The following is a 19,017-nucleotide window of genomic DNA, read 5'->3' on the forward strand; positions in this document are numbered from 1 at the left end:
TTGACTGTTGTGCCAGGCTAGGTGCAGGAGGTCACGGAACAGGCCCAGGTGCTATGGGTTGACTGCTGTGCCAGGCTAGGTGCAGGAGGAGGTCACGGCACAGACCCAGGTGCTATGGGTTGACTGCTGTGCCAGGCTAGGTGCAGGTCACGGGACAGACCCAGCAGGTGCTATGGGTTGACTGCTGTGCCAGGTTAGGTGCAGGAGGATGTCACGGGACAGACCCAGGTGCTATGGGTTGACTGCTGTGCCAGGCTAGGTGCAGGAGGATGTCACGGGACAGACCCTGCAGGTGCTATGGGTTGACTGATGTGCCAGGCTAGGTGCAGGTCACGGGACAGACGCAAGTGCTATGGGTTGACTGCTGTGCCAGGCTAGGTGCAGGAGGAGGTCACGGCATAGACCCAGGTGCTATGGGTTTACTGCTGTGCCAGGCTAGGTGCAGGAGGAGGTCAAGGGACAGACCCAGGTGCTATGGGTTGACTGCTGTGCCAGGCTAGGTGCAGGAGGAGGTCAAGGGACAGACCTAGGTGCTATGGGTTGACTGCTGTGCCAGGCTAGGTGCAGGAGGAGGTCAAGGTACAGACCCAGGTGCTATGGGTTGACTGCTGTGCCAGGCTAGGTGCAGAAAGAGGTCACGGCACAGACCCAGGTGCTGTGCCAGGCTAGGTGCAGGAGGTCACGGCACAGACGACTTCAGTGAACAATCAACACGGCAACTTCAGTCAACACGGCAAAACTTCAGCGAGGTTGCAAGCAACTCAGACGTCAAAGCGTTTCATCGTCTTCACTTACGTCTACGGCGATGATGATGATGCTGATGATGCTGATGGTGGTGCTGGTGATGATGATGGTGGTGGTGGTTTTTGTCGTCGCTGTTCTGGCTGTTGTCAATTCCCGCAAAGGGGGGCGCGGTTAGTTCAAGCGAGAGCTACATTTTAATACGAACAAAATAATTAAACTTTGGTGTAAACATTCATCGTCGTCGTTGTCGTGTTTGAGGCGGCGGCGGCTTCGTTTTAAAACGCCGCGGGCGGCCTCACAAACCGTCGCGATGACGTCACGCGCTGCCACGGCAACGGATTTTCCCGCCCACGGCTCCGCGCGCAGATGACGTCACGAGAGAGTGTTCTTGCGCGATGACGTCACGCGCTGCCACGGCAACGGATTTTCCCGCTTACGGCTCCGCGCGCAGATGACGTCACGAGCGAGGGGGCTTGTAGAGTTGTGCGTGATGGCGTCACGCACACCCACGACAACGGCTTTTACCGCCCACGGCGAGCGCGTAGATGACGTGACGTCACATTTTCACCCATAGGGTTCAGTGTTAATCAATGAGGTTCCCATAGGGTTCAGTGTTAATCAATGAGACTCCCACAGGGTTCAGTGTTAGTCACTGAGACTCCCACAGGGTTCAGTGTTAATCACTGAGACTCCCACAGGGTTCAGTGTTAATCACTGAGGCTCCCACAGGGTTCAGTGTTAGTCACTGATACTCCCACAGGGTTCAGTGTTAATCACTGAGACTCCCACAGGGTTCAGTGTTAATCACTGAGACTCCCACAGGGTTCAGTGTTAATCACTGAGACTCCCACAGGGTTCAGTGTTAATCACTGAGACTCCCACAGGGTTCAGTGTTAATCACTGAGACTCCCACAGGGTTCAGTGTCAATCACTGAGACTCCCACAGGGTTCAGTGTTAATCACTGAGACTCCCACAGGGTTCAGTGTCAATCACTGAGACTCCCACAGGGTTCAGTGTTAATCACTGAGACTCCCACAGGGTTCAGTGTTAATCACTGAGACTCCCACAGGGTTCAGTGTCAATCACTGAGACTCCCATAGGGTTCAGTGTTAATCACTGAGACTCCCACAGGGTTCAGTGTTAGTCACTGAGACTCCCACAGGGTTCAGTGTTAATCACTGAGACTCCCACAGGGTTCAGTGTTAATCACTGAGGCTCCCACAGGGTTCAGTGTTAGTCACTGATACTCCCACAGGGTTCAGTGTTTATCACTGAGACTCCCACAGGGTTCAGTGTTAATCACTGAGACTCCCACAGGGTTCAGTGTTAATCACTGAGACTCCCACAAGGTTCAGTGTTAATCAATGAGACTCCCACAGGGTTCAGTGTTAATCACTGAGGCTCCCATAGGGTTCAGTGTTAATCACTGAGACTCCCACAGGGTTCAGTGTCAATCACTGAGACTCCCATAGGGTTCAGTGTTAATCACTGAGACTCCCACAGGGTTCAGTGTTAGTCACTGAGACTCCCACAGGGTTCAGTGTTAATCACTGAGACTCCCACAGGGTTCAGTGTTAATCACTGAGGCTCCCACAGGGTTCAGTGTTAGTCACTGATACTCCCACAGGGTTCAGTGTTTATCACTGAGACTCCCACAGGGTTCAGTGTTAATCACTGAGACTCCCACAGGGTTCAGTGTTAATCACTGAGACTCCCACAAGGTTCAGTGTTAATCAATGAGACTCCCACAGGGTTCAGTGTTAATCACTGAGGCTCCCATAGGGTTCAGTGTTAATCACTGAGACTCCCACAGGGTTCGGTGTTAATCACCGAGACTCCCACAGGGTTCAGTGTTAATCACTGAGACTCCCACAGGGTTCAGTGTTAATCAGTGAGACCGCCATAGGGTTCAATGTTAATCAGTGAGACCGCCATAGGGTTCAGTGTTAATCAGTGAGACCGCCATAGGGTTCAGTGTTAATCAGTGAGACTCCCACAGGGTTCAGTGTTAATCAATGAGACTCCCACAGGGTTCAATGTTAATCACTGAGACTCCCACAGGGTTCAGTGTTAATCAATGAGACTCCCACAGGGTTCAGTGTTAATCACTGAGACTCCCACAGGGTTCAGTGTTAATCAATGAGACTCCCATAGGGTTCAGTGTTAATCAATGAGACTCCCACAGGGTTCAGTGTTAATCAATGAGACTCCCATAGGGTTCAGTGTTAATCACTGAGACTCCCACAGGGTTCAGTGTTAATCACTGAGACTCCCACAGGGTTCAGTGTCAATCACTGAGACTCCCACAGGGTTCAGTGTCAATCACTGAGACTCCCATAGGGTTCAGTGTTAATCACTGAGACTCCTACAGGGTTCAGTGTTAATCACTGAGACTCCCACAGGGTTCAGTGTTAATCAATGAGACTCCCACAGGGTTCAGTGTTAATCACTGAGACTCCCATAGGGTTCAGTGTTAATCAATGAGACTCCTACAGGGTTCAGTGTTAATCAATGAGACTCCCACAGGGTTCAGTGTTAATCAATGAGACTCCCATAGGGTTCAGTGTTAATCACTGAGACTCCCATAGGGTTCTGTGTTAATCACTGAGACTCCTACAGGGTTCAGTGTTAATCAATGAGACTCCCACAGGGTTCAGTGTTAATCACTGAGACTCCCATAGGGTTCTGTGTTAATCACTGAGACTCCTACAGGGTTCAGTGTTAATCAATGAGACTCCTACAGGGTTCTGTGTTAATCACTGAGACTCCCATAGGGTTCTGTGTTAATCACTGAGACTCCCACAGGGTTCAGTGTTAATCAATGAGACTCCCATAGGGTTCAGTGTTAATCAATGAGGCTCCCATAGGGTTCAGTGTTAATCAATGAGGCTCCCACAGGGTTCAGTGTTAATCAATGAGACTCCCACAGGGTTCAGTGTTAATCAATGAGGCTCCCATAGGGTTCAGTGTTAATCAATGAGGCTCCCACAGGGTTCAGTGTTAATCAATGAGACTCCCATAGGGTTCAGTGTTAATCAATGAGGCTCCCACAGGGTTCAGTGTTAATCACCGAGGCTCCCATAGGGTTCAGTGTTAATCACCGAGACTCCCATAGGGTTCAGTGTTAATCAATGAGGCTCACAGAGCCAGACTAGGCTCCCACAGGGTTCAGTGTTAATCACTGAGGCTCACTGAGCGAGACTAAGGCTCCCACAGGGTTCAGTGTTAATCGCTGAGAATCACAGAGCCAGACTAACGCTCCCACAGGGTTCAGTGTTAATCACTGAGACTCACAGAGCCAGACTAAAACTCCCACAGGGTTCAGTGTTAATCACTGAGACTCACAGAGCCATACTAGGGCTCCCACAGGGTTCAGTGTTAATCACTGAGGCTCACAGAGCCACACTAAGGCTCCTACAGGGTTCAGTGTTAATCACTGAGACTCACAGAGCCATACTAGGGCTCCCACAGGGTTCAGTGTTAATCACTGAGGCTCACAGAGCCACACTAAGGCTCCTACAGGGTTCAGTGTTAATCACTGAGACTCACAGAGCCACACTAAGGCTCTCACAGGGTTCAGTGTTAATCACTGAGACTCACAGAGCCAGACTAAGGCTCCCACAGGGTTCAGTGTTAATCACTGAGACTCACAGAGCCAGACTAAGGCTCCCACATGGTTCAGTGTTCATCACTGAGGCTCGCAGAGCCAGACTGAGACTCCCACAGGGTTCAGTGTTAATCACCGAGACTCACAGAGCCAGACTGAGGCTCCCACAGGGTTCAGTGTTAATCACTGAGACTCCCATAGGGTTCGGTGTTAATCACCGAGACTCACAGAGCCAGACTGAGGCTCCCACAGGGTTCAGTGTTAATAACTGAGACTCACAGAGCCAGACTAAGGCTCCCACAGGGTTCAGTGTTAATCACCGAGACTCACAGAGCCAGACTGAGGCTCCCACAGGGTTCAGTGTTAATCACCGAGACTCACAGAGCCAGACTAAGGCTCCCACAGGGTTCAGTGTTAATCACTGAGGCTCACAGAGCCAGACTGAGGCTCCCACAGGGTTCAGTGTTAATCGCTGAGAGTCACAGAGCCAGACTGAGGCTCCCACAGGGTTCAGTGTTAGTCACTGAGACTCACAGAGCCACACTAAGGCTCCCACAGGGTTCAGTGTTAATCACTGAGACTCACAGAGCCAGACTAAGGCTCCCACAGGGTTCAGTGTTAATCACTGAGACTCACAGAGCCAGACTAAGGCTCCCACAGGGTTCAGTGTTAATCACTGAGGCTCACAGAACCAGACTGAGGCTCCCACAGGGTTCAGTGTTAATCACCGAGGCTCTCAGAGCCAGACTAAGGCTCCCACAGGGTTCAGTGTTAATAACTGAGACTCACAGAGCCAGACTAAGGCTCCCACAGGGTTCAGTGTTAATCACTGAGACTCACAGAGCCAGACTAAGGCTCCCACAGGGTTCAGTGTTAATCACCGAGGCTCACAGTGCCAGACTAAGGCTCCCACAGGGTTCAGTGTTAATCACCGAGACTCAGAGCCAGACTAAGGCTCCCACAGGGTTCAGTGTTAATCACCGAGACTCACAGAGTCAGACTAAGGCTCCCACAGGGTTCAGTGTTAATCACCGAGACTCACAGAGCCAGACTGAGGCTCCCACAGGGTTCAGTGTTAATCACTGAGACTCCCACAGGGTTCAGTGTTAATCACCGAGGCTCTCAGAGCCAGACTAAGGCTCCCACAGGGTTCAGTGTTAATAACTGAGACTCACAGAGCCAGACTAAGGCTCCCACAGGGTTCAGTGTTAATCACTGAGACTCACAGAGCCAGACTAAGGCTCCCACAGGGTTCAGTGTTAATCACCGAGGCTCACAGTGCCAGACTAAGGCTCCCACAGGGTTCAGTGTTAATCACCGAGACTCAGAGCCAGACTAAGGCTCCCACAGGGTTCAGTGTTAATCACCGAGACTCACAGAGCCAGACTAAGGCTCCCACAGGGTTCAGTGTTAATCACCGAGACTCACAGAGCCAGACTGAGGCTCCCACAGGGTTCAGTGTTAATCACCGAGGCTCACAGAGCCAGACTAAGGCTCCCACAGGGTTCAGTGTTAATCACCGAGGCTCTCAGAGCCAGACTAACGCTCCCACAGGGTTCAGTGTTAATAACTGAGACTCACAGAGCCAGACTAAGGCTCCCACAGGGTTCAGTGTTAATCACTGAGACTCACAGAGCCAGACTAAGGCTCCCACAGGGTTCAGTGTTAATCACCGAGGCTCACAGTGCCAGACTAAGGCTCCCACAGGGTTCAGTGTTAATCACCGAGACTCAGAGCCAGACTAAGGCTCCCACAGGGTTCAGTGTTAATCACCGAGACTCAGAGCCAGACTAAGGCTCCCACAGGGTTCAGTGTTAATCACTGAGACTCCCACAGGGTTCAGTGTTAATCACCGAGGCTCACAGAGCCAGACTAAGGCTCCCACAGGGTTCACTGTTAATCACCGAGACTCACAGAGCCAGACTGAGGCTCCCACAGGGTTCAGTGTTAATCACCGAGGCTCACAGAGCCAGACTGAGGCTCCCACAGGGTTCAGTGTTAATCACCGAGACTCACAGAGCCAGACTGAGGCTCCCACAGGGTTCAGTGTTAATCACCGAGACTCACAGAGCCAGACTGAGGCTCCCACATGGTTCAGTGTTAATCACCGAGGCTCACAGAGCCAGACTAAGGCTCCTCCATGATGCTGTGTCTTCTGCCTTCACAGGAATATCAGAACACGGCACCTTGAGCCAACAATGATTCAATGCCGAATGCAGACTTGACTAAGCATTGTATTTGCGTCGTAAAAAAACGAATGGCAGACGATCATAACCACGAACAATTACATCAACGACAAAGTATTGCATCGGTTACTGCTGTTAGTTGACAAGAGGTTACATAAGCGTCAGTTAAAAGGACGTAACATGAATGATAATTTAAAAAAAACAACGTAAACATTACAGATCGGAGGGGAAATAATAGGGAGGTGGGGTGGTGATGCAGTAGTGGTCTACTACGCCTGTGCCTCACAGCAACAAGCGGCTGGGTTTGATTCCCGATGCGAATGCCTCTCTGTGTGAGTGAATTTTTATGTTCTACAACTGTTCTGCAGAGTGAGTGGAGTTTGTATGATCTCCCCCTGTTCTGCAGAGTGAGTGGAGTTGGTATGTTCTACACCTGTTCTGCAAAGTGAGTGAGTGGAGTTTGTGTGATCCCCCCCTGTTCTGCAGAGTGAGTGGAGTTTGTGTGATCCCCCCCTGTTCTGCAGAGTGAGTGGAGTTTGTATGATCTCTCCATGTTCTGCAGAGTGAGTGGAGTTTGTATAATCTCCCCCTGTTCTGCAGAGTGAGTGGAGTTTGTATGATCTCCCCCTGTTCTGCAGAGTGGAGTTTGTATGATCTCCCCCTGTTCTGCAGAGTGGAGTTTGTGTGATCCCCCCCTGTTCTGCAGAGTGAGTGGAGTTTGTATGATCTCCCCCTGTTCTGCAGAGTGAGTGAGTGGAGTTTGCAGTCTTCGTAGTGTGGGTAGGGTGGGCAGTCTGGGTAGTGTGGGTAGTTTGGGTAATCTGGGCAGTCTGGGTAGTGTGGGCAGTCTGGGTAATCTGGGCAGTCTGGGTAGTGTGGGCACACCGGGCCAGTTGCCCGCGGGGGTGGATAGCAGTGGACGGCCACCGCCACACCGACGCTGCGACGTCCCCGACGACATCCGACCAACGACCGACCGACCGAACGATTAGCCGGCGGCGGGCGTCTGTGCTTTGTGGCAAAACAAACAAAAAAACTCAAGCCGGTCCACGGTGCAAACGTCGGACCTCGATATCATGCCCGCGGATAGCGGAGTGGCGACGTTGTATTGCGTAATATGATTAGTTGCTGTATTAGGGGTAATAGGGAACGGGAGGCTGGGGCAGAGGTCAGCAAGATGAAGAGAGAGAGAGAGGAGGGGAGGGGTGGGGGGTCATCGTTCATCAGGACGAGCAGCAGGGAGAGAGGAGGATGGGGAGGATGAGGAATGGCTGGGCCCCCAAGATGTCGGGGGTTGATGAGAGGGTGGCGATTTTTATACTTCAACGTTAACCAGGCTAAGCGACCCTGGTTAACGGTCCACAAATAAAGCTCAACAAAGTGTCTCATCATCATCATCATCGTCGTCGTCGTCGTCGCCGCGACTTGTCGACGCTTGCGGGAAAGAAAAAAATAACGACGGAGGACCCGGAGGAAAATAAGTAATATTTAAAACAAACTTTTAAAAAAAACACGCTTTAATGAAATGTACCGTACGAGTAATGGAAGAACTCCACGATTCCAGGAAGTGGCCCCGAGGCTTGCCACGACGTAAGGGGGCCGTGGTGATTTACAGCCAACGTCAGTTGAGCGTTGACAATTAGACCCAAGCCGAAACAAAACATGTAAAAAATAATGTGAAAAAATATTTTTATCATTTTTTATGATAGAATATAGTGTTGTCATCGGTATGACATAAGTATGCAAAGTTTGCAGTCGGTACCGCATTAGGAAGTGGGTAAAATTTGAGTTACAAGATTTGAGAATACAGCAGAGTTAATAAAAAGCGTGTAAAAAAAAGATCCCACGCTACCACGGGGAGAGAGACACACGGAAACTCCAAATATACAGCAGCAGCAGCAGGCGTCGTCAGTCGGGATCGAACCCACGACCTCCTGTACACCAGGCGAGGGAGTTAACATCTCGTCACCGTGATGATGATGATGATGAGAGGCACGCAAACACCAAATATGCAGCGGGCAGGCGTCATCAGGGTCGGGACCTGAAGCCACGACCTCATGTACACCAGGCGAGGGAGTTAACATCTCATTGCCACCGTGACGATGATGATGATGAGAGAGAGACGCAAACTCCAAATATACAGCAGCAGGCGTCGTCAGTCGGGACCTAAACCCACGACCTCCTGTGTACCAGGCGAGGGAGTTAACATCTCCTAGCCACCGTGACGATGATGATGAGAGACACGCAAACTCCAAATATACAGCAGCAGGCGTCGTCAGGGTCGGGACCTAAACCCACGACCTCCTGTACACCAGGCGCCACCCTGGTGACGATGATGACGATGACAGAGATGGAAGAGTGTGATTGGACGGTGGAGCGATCAGCAAAAGAGATCCGCACGGAGGAGTCTGTTTTCACAGTGGGCAGCGGCACGGAGAAAGAGGAGGAGTTTAAAGTGGGAAGGGCAGGAGTCACGTGGCTTTGACGCGAGGTTTGAGCCGATCTGTATACCGTACACCCCGTGGTGCGTGTCGTTTGCAAGCAGACGGTCCCATGCATCGGGGTTTTGCCGAAGAGGCACGCGCTATGTAAGGACGCGGGGTAGTGCCGTTTCACACGTGCGGGGGAGGGGGGGGGAGCGGGTGAGGGGGGCGAGATCGTCAAAGTAGTCGCATTCGTAGCCGAGAAGATCGACCGCTGAGTTAGCGGCAGAGGTCGCAAACGGGTTTTGATTCCTTACCCGTACCCGGCCGGGTACAGGTAGCCGTTCCCGACCCGTACCCTACCTGAAATGAGTGACAAACGCCATGCTTACCCCGAGCTCTCATACTCTGATGGTGCATTGTCTTTGAGTTTTGCGCCTTTTGGCGTCATCTGGTCCAACACCATGTGAGACTAGGCTCTAAGGAAAGCTGTCTCGGGTGTGGACCAATCAACTTCAAGGACAGTGCACATTATCAGAGTTATGTTTTTTTTTCATTATGACCGCAGGTATTGTGGTCTATGCAAACATGACTCCTTGTAAAAAAGGTGTCAGTTTTGTTGCCAGATAGAAGGGTTAAAAAAACAATTATGATATTTTAACTGGCAAATGAGGTTCCAATGGGGTTTTGATTCCTTATCCGTACCCGGGTACGGCCACACCAGGGTCGCAAATGGGTACCCGTGCCCGGCCGGGTACGGGTACCCGTTCCCGACCCGTACCCTACCCGAAATGAGTGACAGTTACTCACCGGTGACTCACGGCCTACCCGTACCCGTACCCGGCCACACCAGGGTCGCAAATGGGTACCCGTATCCTACCCGTAACCGGCTGGGTACGGGTAGGGTACGGGTACCTGATTGCGACCTCTGGGATGAAGCCATGTTGCAGGCGCGGGTGGGTTGATTCTAGGAACTTGAATTGTGAGAAGAGACAAGACGTTGGGAAATGAGTGACAAACGGTGACTTACCAGTGACTCGCGGTCTACCCATACCCGGCCGCACCAGGGTCGCAAACGGCTACCCGTACCCGGCCGGGTACGGGTAGCCGGGTATCGGGTAGGGTACGGGTATCGGGTACCCGTCTGCGACCTCTGCGTTAGCGGTAACTGCGGGGTGAGACCGCTTCTCACGGATCCATCTCACGGAGCATGCCATTTGCGATTTAAGGGGGGCATGGATTATACCATTAGAGATGCGGGAAGGGGGGCATTCGTTTTACGTGCATCGAGCGACATGCATTAGGCTCGCGAGTGGCCCATTAGCGGAGGGTGCAACTTGAACGTAGAGGCAGCTTTCTTCTGACCCACGCAGCCTGAACGCTGACACACACAACCTCAATACTGACACACACAGCCTGAACACTGACACACACACACACGTACACACACACACGTACACACACACACAGTCTCAACGCTGACACACACAACCTCAATACTGATACACAAACACACATGTACACGCACACACGTACACACACACGTACACACACACGTACACACACACGTACACACGCACACACAACAACAACAACCGCCATTCGCCACTAAGTGGCGGTGACGTCACCACGACGCTTGTGCCAGGCCAAGTGCACCTTGAGGCCACGTGAAGTGTCGAACGCCCGCTGGCAGGAGGTTACAGGGCAGACCCAGCAGGTGCCACGGGTCGACTGACCGAGATGACCGCACACACACACGTACACACACACACACGTACACACACACACACGTACACGCGCACACACGAACAAAGCAGAGCCTGGCTCTGCTGCTGCTGCTGGTTCTACTGCTACTGCTCCTACTGCTGCTGCTGCTTCTGCTTCTGCTGCTGCTGCTTCTGCTTCTACTGCTTCTGCTGCTGCTTCTGCTGCTTCTACTGCTTCTGGTGCTGTTTATACTGCTTCTGCTGCTGCTTCTACTGCTTCTACTGCTTCTGGTGCTGTTTATACTGCTTCTGCTGCTGCTTCTGCTGCTTCTACTGCTTCTGGTGCTGTTTATACTGCTTCTGCTGCTGCTTCTACTGCTTCTGCTGCTGCTTCTACTGCTTCTGGTGCTGTTTATACTGCTTCTGCTGCTGCTTCTACTGCTTCTGCTGCTGCTTCTACTGCTTCTGCTGCTGCTTCTACTGCTTCTGGTGCTGTTTATACTGCTTCTGCTGCTGCTTCTACTGCTTCTCCTGCTTCTGCTGCTGCTGCTACCCCTGCCGCGTCGCGTCTTCTCCCCCGCGTGGCGTCGCGGCCGGGCTCCAGACGCCGCCGCCGCCAACGGCAACCGCCGGTTGCAGGAACTCGTCCGTCGCGTCGCGCAGACCCTCGTCCGTGCAACGGGTTGCGCCGATATCCCGGGGCGGGCAGGCGGGTGCGGGGGGGGGTGTACAAGGCGGTTGCCGGGGGCGACGTGGGGCTTGGTGGGGCGGCGTTCAGATGAAGGTGGAGTCGGCGAGGAGGCTGGCGTTGCCATGGTGACGCGAGCGAGCCTCGAACAGCTGCTGGATGAGCAGCGACTTCTCGTGCTCCAGCTGGGAGATGCGGTCACTCTTCTCGGATACCTCCTGCACCCAGAGGGGGGGGGGGGGGCGGGGAGATTTGGGGAGATGTGGGGAGAGACATGGGGAGATTTGGTGAGATGTGGGGAGAAACGGGGAGACACGGGGAGACACGGGGAGGCACGGGGAGATGTGGGGAGAGACACGGGGAGATTTGGTGAGATGTGGGGAGAAACGGGGAGACATGGGGAGACACGGGGAGACACGGGGAGATTTGGTGAGATGTGGGGAGACACGGGGAGGCACGGGGAGACACGGGGAGACACGGGGAGATTTGGTGAGATGTGGGGAGAAACGGGGAGGCACGGGGAGACACGGGGAGACACGGGGAGATTTGGTGAGATGTGGGGAGACACGGGGAGACACGGGGAGGCACGGGGAGACACAGGGAGACACGGCGAGACGTGGGGAGAGACGCGGGGAGATTTGGTGAGATGTGGGGAGACACGGGGAGATTTGGGGAGATGCGGAGAGAAATGGGGAGAGACGTGGGGGGACACGGGGAGATGTGGGGAGACACGGGGAGATGTGGGGAGAGACACGGGGAGACACGGGGAGACGTGGGGAGAAATGGGGAGACACGGGGAGGCACGGGGAGGCACGGGGAGACACGGGGAGACGTGGAGAGAGACACGGGGAGATTTGATGAGATGTGGGGAGACACGGGGAGATTTGGGGAGATGTGGAGAGAGACACGGAGAGATGTGGTGAGATGTGGGGAGACACGGGGAGAGACACGGGGAGATTTGGTGAGATGTGGGGAGAGACACGGGGAGATTTGGGGAGATGTGGGGAGGCACGGGGAGACACGGGGAGACACGGGGAGATCTGGGGAGAGACACGGGGAGATTTGGGGAGATGTGGGGAGGCACGGGGAGGCACGGGGAGACACGGGGAGATGTGGGGAGAGACACGGGGAGACACGGGAAGACACGGGGAGATGTGGGGAGAGACACGGGGATATTTGGTGAGATGTGGGGAGACACGGGGAGACACGGGGAGGCACGGGTAGACACGGGGAGATGTGGAGAGAGACACGGGGAGACACGAGGAAACGTGGAGAGAGACACGGTGAGACACGGGGAGACACGGGGAGATGTAGGGAGAGACACGGGGAGATGTGGGGAGAAATGGGGAGAGACATGGGGGGACACGGGGAGACACGTGAGCTGGAGGGAGGGGCGAGGGAGTTACACACCTGGGGGGTGGGGGTGGGTGGTGGTGGTGAGGGGTGAGGGTGGGGTGAGGGTGGGGCGAGGGAGCTGCTACTCACCTGGTGGTGGTGGTGAGGGTGAGGGGTCAGGGTGGTGGTAAGGGGTGAGGAGTGAGGGTGGTGCGAGGGAGCTGCTACTCACCTGGGGGGTGGTGGTGAGGGTGGTGGTGAGGGTGGTGGTGAGGGGTGAGGGGGGGGCGAGAGAGCTGCTACTCACCTGGTGGTGGTGGTGAGGGTGAGGGGTGAGGGTGGGGCGAGGGAGCTGCTACTCACCTGGGTGGTGGTGGTGAGGGTGAGGGGTGAGGGGTGAGGGTGGTGCGAGGGAGCTGCTACTCACCTGGTGGTGGTGGTGAGGGTGAGGGGTCAGGGTGGTGGTAAGGGGTGAGGAGTGAGGGTGGTGCGAGGGAGCTGCTACTCACCTGGGGGGTGGTGGTGAGGGTGGTGGTGAGGGTGGTGGTGAGGGGTGAGGGTGGGGCGAGAGAGCTGCTACTCACCTGGTGGTGGTGGTGAGGGTGAGGGGTGAGGGTGGGGCGAGGGAGCTGCTACTCACCTGGGTGGTGGTGGTGAGGGTGAGGGGTGAGGGGTGAGGGTGGTGCGAGGGAGCTGCTACTCACCTGGGGGGTGGTGGTGAGGGTGGTGGTGAGGGTGGTGGTGAGGGGTGAGGGGTGAGGGCCAGGGAGCTGCTACTCACCTGGGGGGTGGTGAGGGGTGAGGGGTGAGGGGTGGGGGGTGGGGCGAGGGAGCTGCTACTCACCTGGGGGGTGAGGGTGGTGGTGAGGGTGAGGGGTGAGGGTGGTGCGAGGGAGCTGCTACTCATCTGGGTGAGGGGTGAGGGTGGGGGAGCTGCTACTCACCTGGGTGGTGGTGGTGGTGGTGGTGAGGGGTGAGGGGTGAGGGTGGTGAAAGGGAGCTGCTACTCACCTGGGTGGTGGTGGTGAGGGGTGAGCGTGGTGCGAGGGAGCTGCTACTCATCTGGGTGAGGGGTGAGGGTGGGGGAGCTGCTACTCACCTGGGGGGTGGTGGTGGTGGTGAGGGGTGAGCGTGGTGCGAGGGAGCTGCTACTCACCTGGGGGGTGAGGGGTGAGGGTGAGGGCGAGGGAGTTACACACCTGGGGGGTGGTGGTGAGGGGTGGGGCGAGGGAGCGGCTGCTACTCACCTGGGGGGTGAGGGTGAGGGTGGTGGTGAGGGTGGTGGTGAGGGTGAGGAGTGAGGGTGGTGCGAGGGAGTTGCTACTCACCCGCGTGAGCAGCCGGTTCTGGTCGCGCAGCACGCACAGCGCTTGCTGCAGGACGCTGGCGCTGGGCGCCGTGGGGGGCCCGTAGCCCTCGGCCCCGCAAGTCCCAGCCTGCGCCCCCCCCCCAACACCCAACAGCGACATGGACACAGTCACAATAAAGACGACGATGATGAATTTCGATGTAAAGCTTCTTTCGTGACTGCAGGGATTCATCTTCTTGGTTCTTTCGGTAAAGTCATCACGTAGAATGGAAATAATAAAATAAATAAAATAAAACATAATAAAATAATTCTCACGACCTTAATTTTGGAGCTTTCGTGACTGCAGGAATTATTCTTTGGTTCTTTCGGTAAAGTCACGTATAAAGATAAAATAATTAATTAAATAAAAGCATATTACGATGTTTCGATTGCAACACAAGCAATCATCATCAGGCATAAAAGAAATAGCAACAAAAATCTAACTAGAAAACTATAGACAGACATACAAGCAGACATGTCTGTCTATAGTTTTCTAGTTAGATTTTTGTTGCTATTTCTTTTATGCCTGATGATGATTGCTTGTGTTGCAATCGAAACGTCGTAATATGCTATTATTTAATTTATTATTTTATCTTTAGACGTGACTTAACCGAAAGAACCAAAGAATAATTCTCACGACGTTTCGGCCACAACGCAAGCAGCCGTCCTCAGGTGAAGAACAGGTCTGTCTTCACCTGAGGACGGCTGCTTGCGTTGTGGCCGAAACGTCGTGAGAATTATTTTATTATGTTTTATTTTTCTTATTTTCTTATTTCCATTCTACGTGACTTTACCGAAAGAACCAAGAAGACGACGATGATGATGTTGTTGATGTTGTTGATGATGGTGGCGGTGGTGGTGGTGATGATCAAGCCCCGTGATGGTGGTGGTGAGTGGGTGAGATGTTAACTACCTCGCCTGGTATACAGGAGGTCGTGGGTTCGATCCCGACCCTGACGATGCCTGCTGTATATTTGGAGTTTGCGTCTCTCTCCTCATCATCACGGTGGCTAGGAAATGTTAACTACCTCGCCGGGTATACAGGAGGTCATGGGTCCTGACGTAAGGGGGGTGGGTAAGGGGGGTGGGTAAGGGGGGGGGTAAGGGGGGGGGATGGGTAAGGGGGGGGATGGGTAAGGGGGGGGTGGGGTAATTGCTTCTGAATGAAAGGTAGCTAACCCAAGCAGATCAGGTGGTGGGAGGGGCTTTACCCATGGTGTTTAATTTAAAAAGTGTTTTTCTAGCCGCGACGATGTCACGGTGCCGTCACCTTTGCCGATTCGGTGACCTCCGCCAGGATGCGTGTCGCCTCCTGGATCCTGTGGTAGAGCTGCCCCAGGCGGGCCGGGTTCACGTCCGCCGGGTGACCCTGCTGCCGGGCCAACGCAAAACACCGGCGGTGCAAGCGCTGTCATATTAATAATAATAGCGGGGGGGTGGGTTTTCCCCCTTTCTTTCTGGCGACAAAACTGAAACCTTCTTTGGTTTACGAGGAATCATGATGTCTGCATTTAAAAACAATACCTGCGGTCAAAATGCAAATAAAAAAACACACCCTGATAGTTTATGATGCGTTGGTCCTTGAAACTGATTGGTCCACACCAGAGACGGCTTTCTTTAGAGCCTCGTCTCACTAACGGCGTTAGACCAGAGGACGCCAAGAGGCACGCAGCTCAAAGACAGCGCGCCATCGGAGTAACGAGAGCTCGGGGTGAGCGTCAAGGACGATGCATCACGTTCTCAAGAGTGTGTGTTTTTTGGTTTGCATTGTGACCGCAAGGATCGTGGTTAATGCAGTAACATGTTTTGTCGCTAGAAAAAAAGGGGTAAAAAACCCCTATTAATCATATTATTATTATATTTTGGTACTGGCAAAGGAGGTGTCGTGATGACGGTGCAAGCGCTGTGTGGCTGCACTATGTGTGGCTGTGTCACACCGCGTGGTGTGGCACGGTGGGGCACGGTGGGGCACGGTGGGGCACGGTGGGGCACGGTGAGGCACGGTGGGGCACGGTGGGGCGTGGTGGGGCACGGTGAGGCATGGTGCGGCATGGTGGGGCGTGGTGGGGCACGGTGAGGCACGGTGGGGCACGGTGAGGCATGGTGGGGCGTGGTGGGGCACGGTGCGTCACGGTGGGGCACGGTGCGTCACGGTGGGGCACGGTGAGGCATGGTGAGGCACAGTGGGGCAAGGTGCGTCACGGTGGGGCACGGTGAGGCATGGTGCGGCATGGTGGGGCGTGGTGGGGCACGGTGAGGCACGGTGGGGCACGGTGAGGCATGGTGGGGCGTGGTGGGGCACGGTGGGGCACGGTGCGTCACGGTGAGGCACGGTGGGGCACGGCGCGTCACGGTGGGGCGTGGTGCGTCGTGGTTACCGGGGGAGCCCCTGCGTCCCTCCGCCCCCTCCCCGTGACCTCGTCCTGCAGGCGACCCCGCGCCGAGTCGAGGGCGCGCAGAGCAGAGCCCAGCGCCTCCTGCTGCTGCACCGCCGCCACCTGCACCACCACCAACAACAACCACAACCACCACCAACAACAACCACCATCACAACCACCACAACCACCACCATCGCAACCACCACAACCACCATCACAACCACCACCACCAACAACAACGACCACCAACAACAACCACCACAACCACCACCAACAACCACCACAACCACAACCACCACCGCTACTATAACAACACATTAACATGACCACCAACAACCAAGCCACAACCACCACCAACAACCACACACACAACCACCACCACCAACAGCCACCAACAACCACCAACAACCACCACCTCTACTATAACAACACATTAACATGACCACCAACAACCACCACCAACAACAACAACAACCACCACCAACAACAACCACCACCACCAACAACCACCACCACCACAACCACCACCGCTACTATAACAACACATTAACATGACCACCAACAACCAAGTCACAACCACCACCACAACCACCACCACCACTACAACCACACATACACACAACCAACCACCATTATGGCGTACCATGTGATGGTTGAACCCCGTGATGGTGGTGATGGTGGTGATGGTGGTGGTGGTGGTGATGGTGGTGATGGTGGTGGTGGTGGTGATGGTGATGATGATGATGGTGGTGGTGATGATGATGGTGGTGGTGATGATGGTGGTGGTGATGGTGGTGATGATGATGGTGGTGGTGGTGGTGGTGATGATGATGATGGTGGTGGTGGTGGTGGTGATGGTGGTGATGGTGGTGATGATGGTGGTGATGGTGATGATGATGATGGTGGTGGTGGTGGTGATGGTGGTGATGATGGTGGTGGTGATGGTGGTGATGGAGGTGGTGGTGATGATGGTGGTGGTGATGATGGTGGTGATGGTGGTGATGATGGTGGTGGTGATGGTGATGGTGGTGATGATGGTGGTGATGGTGGTGATGGTGGTGATGATGGTGGTGGTGGTGGTGATGGTGGTGATGATGATGATGGTGGTGGTGATGGTGGTGATGATGGTGGTGGTGATGATGATGGTGGTGGTGATGGTGGTGATGATGATAATGGTGGTGGTGATGGTGGTGATGGTGGTGATGATGATGATGGTGGTGATGGTGGTGGTGGTGACAGTCATGCCCTCCCTTCTCTACGCTTGCGAAACGTGGACCCCCCCTCCTAATGGAACATCTTCGCCAGTTAGAAACATTTAGGCTGGCCTGCCTATGATCCATCCTGGGTTTAACCTGCAGGCTGGATTGTGTGAGGAGCTCACAAATCCTTGAAAGAGTGAACTCCTCCAGCAGGCAAGGCTACGTTGGCCGGGTCATGTAGCCCGCATACCCAGCCACCGCATGCCTAAACAGCTTTTGTTCGGCCGGATCGAGGGGGCTAAACGGGCACGGACACGGGCTAAAGAAGAGATGGAGCTGATGCGGTACAGGAGGATGTGGAGCTGAGTAGACTTGCCAACGACAGGTACCAACGGTGTCAAGATCGGCCTCTGTGGAGGAGGCTCGTGAAGGACGCTACTGGGAAGTTGAAGGCAGTCGCCCTCCAACAACAGCGGAGGGCGGAGGAGCGACGCTCACAACAACGAGCGGAGCGCCGGGTGGCTAAAGCACAGAAAGTTGGCTAAAGCACAGAAAGTTGGCACAGTAGGGGGCACAGGTGGCGCATCAGCCAGTCATCTCGGTCATCTCGGTCAGTCGACCCGTGGCACCTGCTGGGTCTGCCCCGTGACCTCCTGCCAGCGGGCGTTCGACACTTCACGTGGCCTCGAGGTGCACTTGGCCTGGCACAAGCGTCGTGGTGACGTCACCGCCACTTAGTGGCGAATGACGGTTGTTGTTGTTGTTGATGTACCGTGTGATGGTCGAGACCCGTGATGGTGGTGATGGTGATGATGGTGGTGATGGTGGTGATGGTGGTGATGATGATGGTGGTGATGGTGATGGTGGTGATGGTGATGTACCGTGTGATGGTGTAACATGTGATGGTGATGTACCGTGTGATGGTGATGTACTGTGTGATGGTCGAGACCCGTGATGGTGGTGATGGTGATGTACTGTGTGATGGTGTAACATGTGATGGTGATGTACCATGTTATGGTGTAACATGTGATGGTGATGTACCGTGTGATGGTGGTGATGTACCGTGTGATGGTCGAGACCCGTGATGGTGGTGATGGTGGTGATGGTGGTGATGGTGATGTACCGTGTGATGGTCGAGACCCGTGATGGTGGTGATGGTGGTGATGGTGGTGATGGTGATGTACCGTGTGATGGTGGTGATGTACCGTGTGATGGTCGAGACCCGTGATGGTGGTGATGGTGTGCCTTCTGTGCTCTCCCCTCGCTGAGCTCCTGTTTCTCCGCGGCTCAGCGTCGCACATCGCCATCATCGCCATCGCCGCTGTGCTGCTGTCACTGTGAGAGCGGCCCATCACCCTCATCGCGCCTGTCAACAACATCAACAACATCAACAACAACATCA

The 19,017-nt window shown here is 54.5% G+C and overlaps 2 protein-coding genes across 2 annotated transcripts in view; both read right to left on the reverse strand.

Annotated features, from left to right (window-relative positions):
* Window positions 1-1,083, reverse strand: part of LOC133361112 (coiled-coil alpha-helical rod protein 1-like) — a 33,984-nt gene extending 32,901 nt beyond the window's left edge. The window contains exon 1 of the mRNA XM_061579954.1: window positions 796-1,083. The gene's annotated coding sequence lies outside the window, so the exon portion shown is untranslated. The remainder of the gene's footprint in view (window positions 1-795) is intronic.
* A 5,490-nt stretch (window positions 1,084-6,573) lies between these two features.
* On the reverse strand, window positions 6,574-18,976 carry LOC133361136 (suppressor APC domain-containing protein 2-like). Its single transcript, XM_061580004.1, has 5 exons — window positions 18,821-18,976; window positions 16,417-16,536; window positions 15,309-15,410; window positions 14,019-14,126; window positions 6,574-11,573 (listed from the first exon to the last, which is right to left on the reverse strand). The coding sequence occupies exons 1-5, from the start codon at window positions 18,974-18,976 to the stop codon at window positions 11,442-11,444; spliced, it is 618 nt and encodes a 205-aa protein (XP_061435988.1). The 3' UTR covers window positions 6,574-11,441.
* Between the last annotated feature and the right edge of the window lie 41 nt (window positions 18,977-19,017).

The sequence above is a fragment of the Lethenteron reissneri genome, chromosome 71 (assembly GCF_015708825.2).
Source record: "Lethenteron reissneri isolate LAM-NWPU_2019-01 chromosome 71, ASM1570882v1, whole genome shotgun sequence".
Classification (NCBI taxonomy): domain Eukaryota; kingdom Metazoa; phylum Chordata; class Hyperoartia; order Petromyzontiformes; family Petromyzontidae; genus Lethenteron; species Lethenteron reissneri.

What these genes read in the sequence shown, in the direction of transcription:
- LOC133361136 (XM_061580004.1), bottom strand. Translation starts at nt 18,976, where the DNA reads ATGAGGGTGATGGGCCGCTCTCACAGTGACAGCAGCACAGCGGCGATG. An exon ending in CGGGTCTCGACCATCACACG is followed by an intron (nt 16,537 to 18,820) that starts GTACATCACCAC and finishes GTGGTGGTGCAG; the next exon opens with GTGGCGGCGGTGCAGCAGCA. An exon ending in AGAACCGGCTGCTCACGCGG is followed by an intron (nt 11,574 to 14,018) that starts GTGAGTAGCAAC and finishes CTCTGGGTGCAG; the next exon opens with GAGGTATCCGAGAAGAGTGA.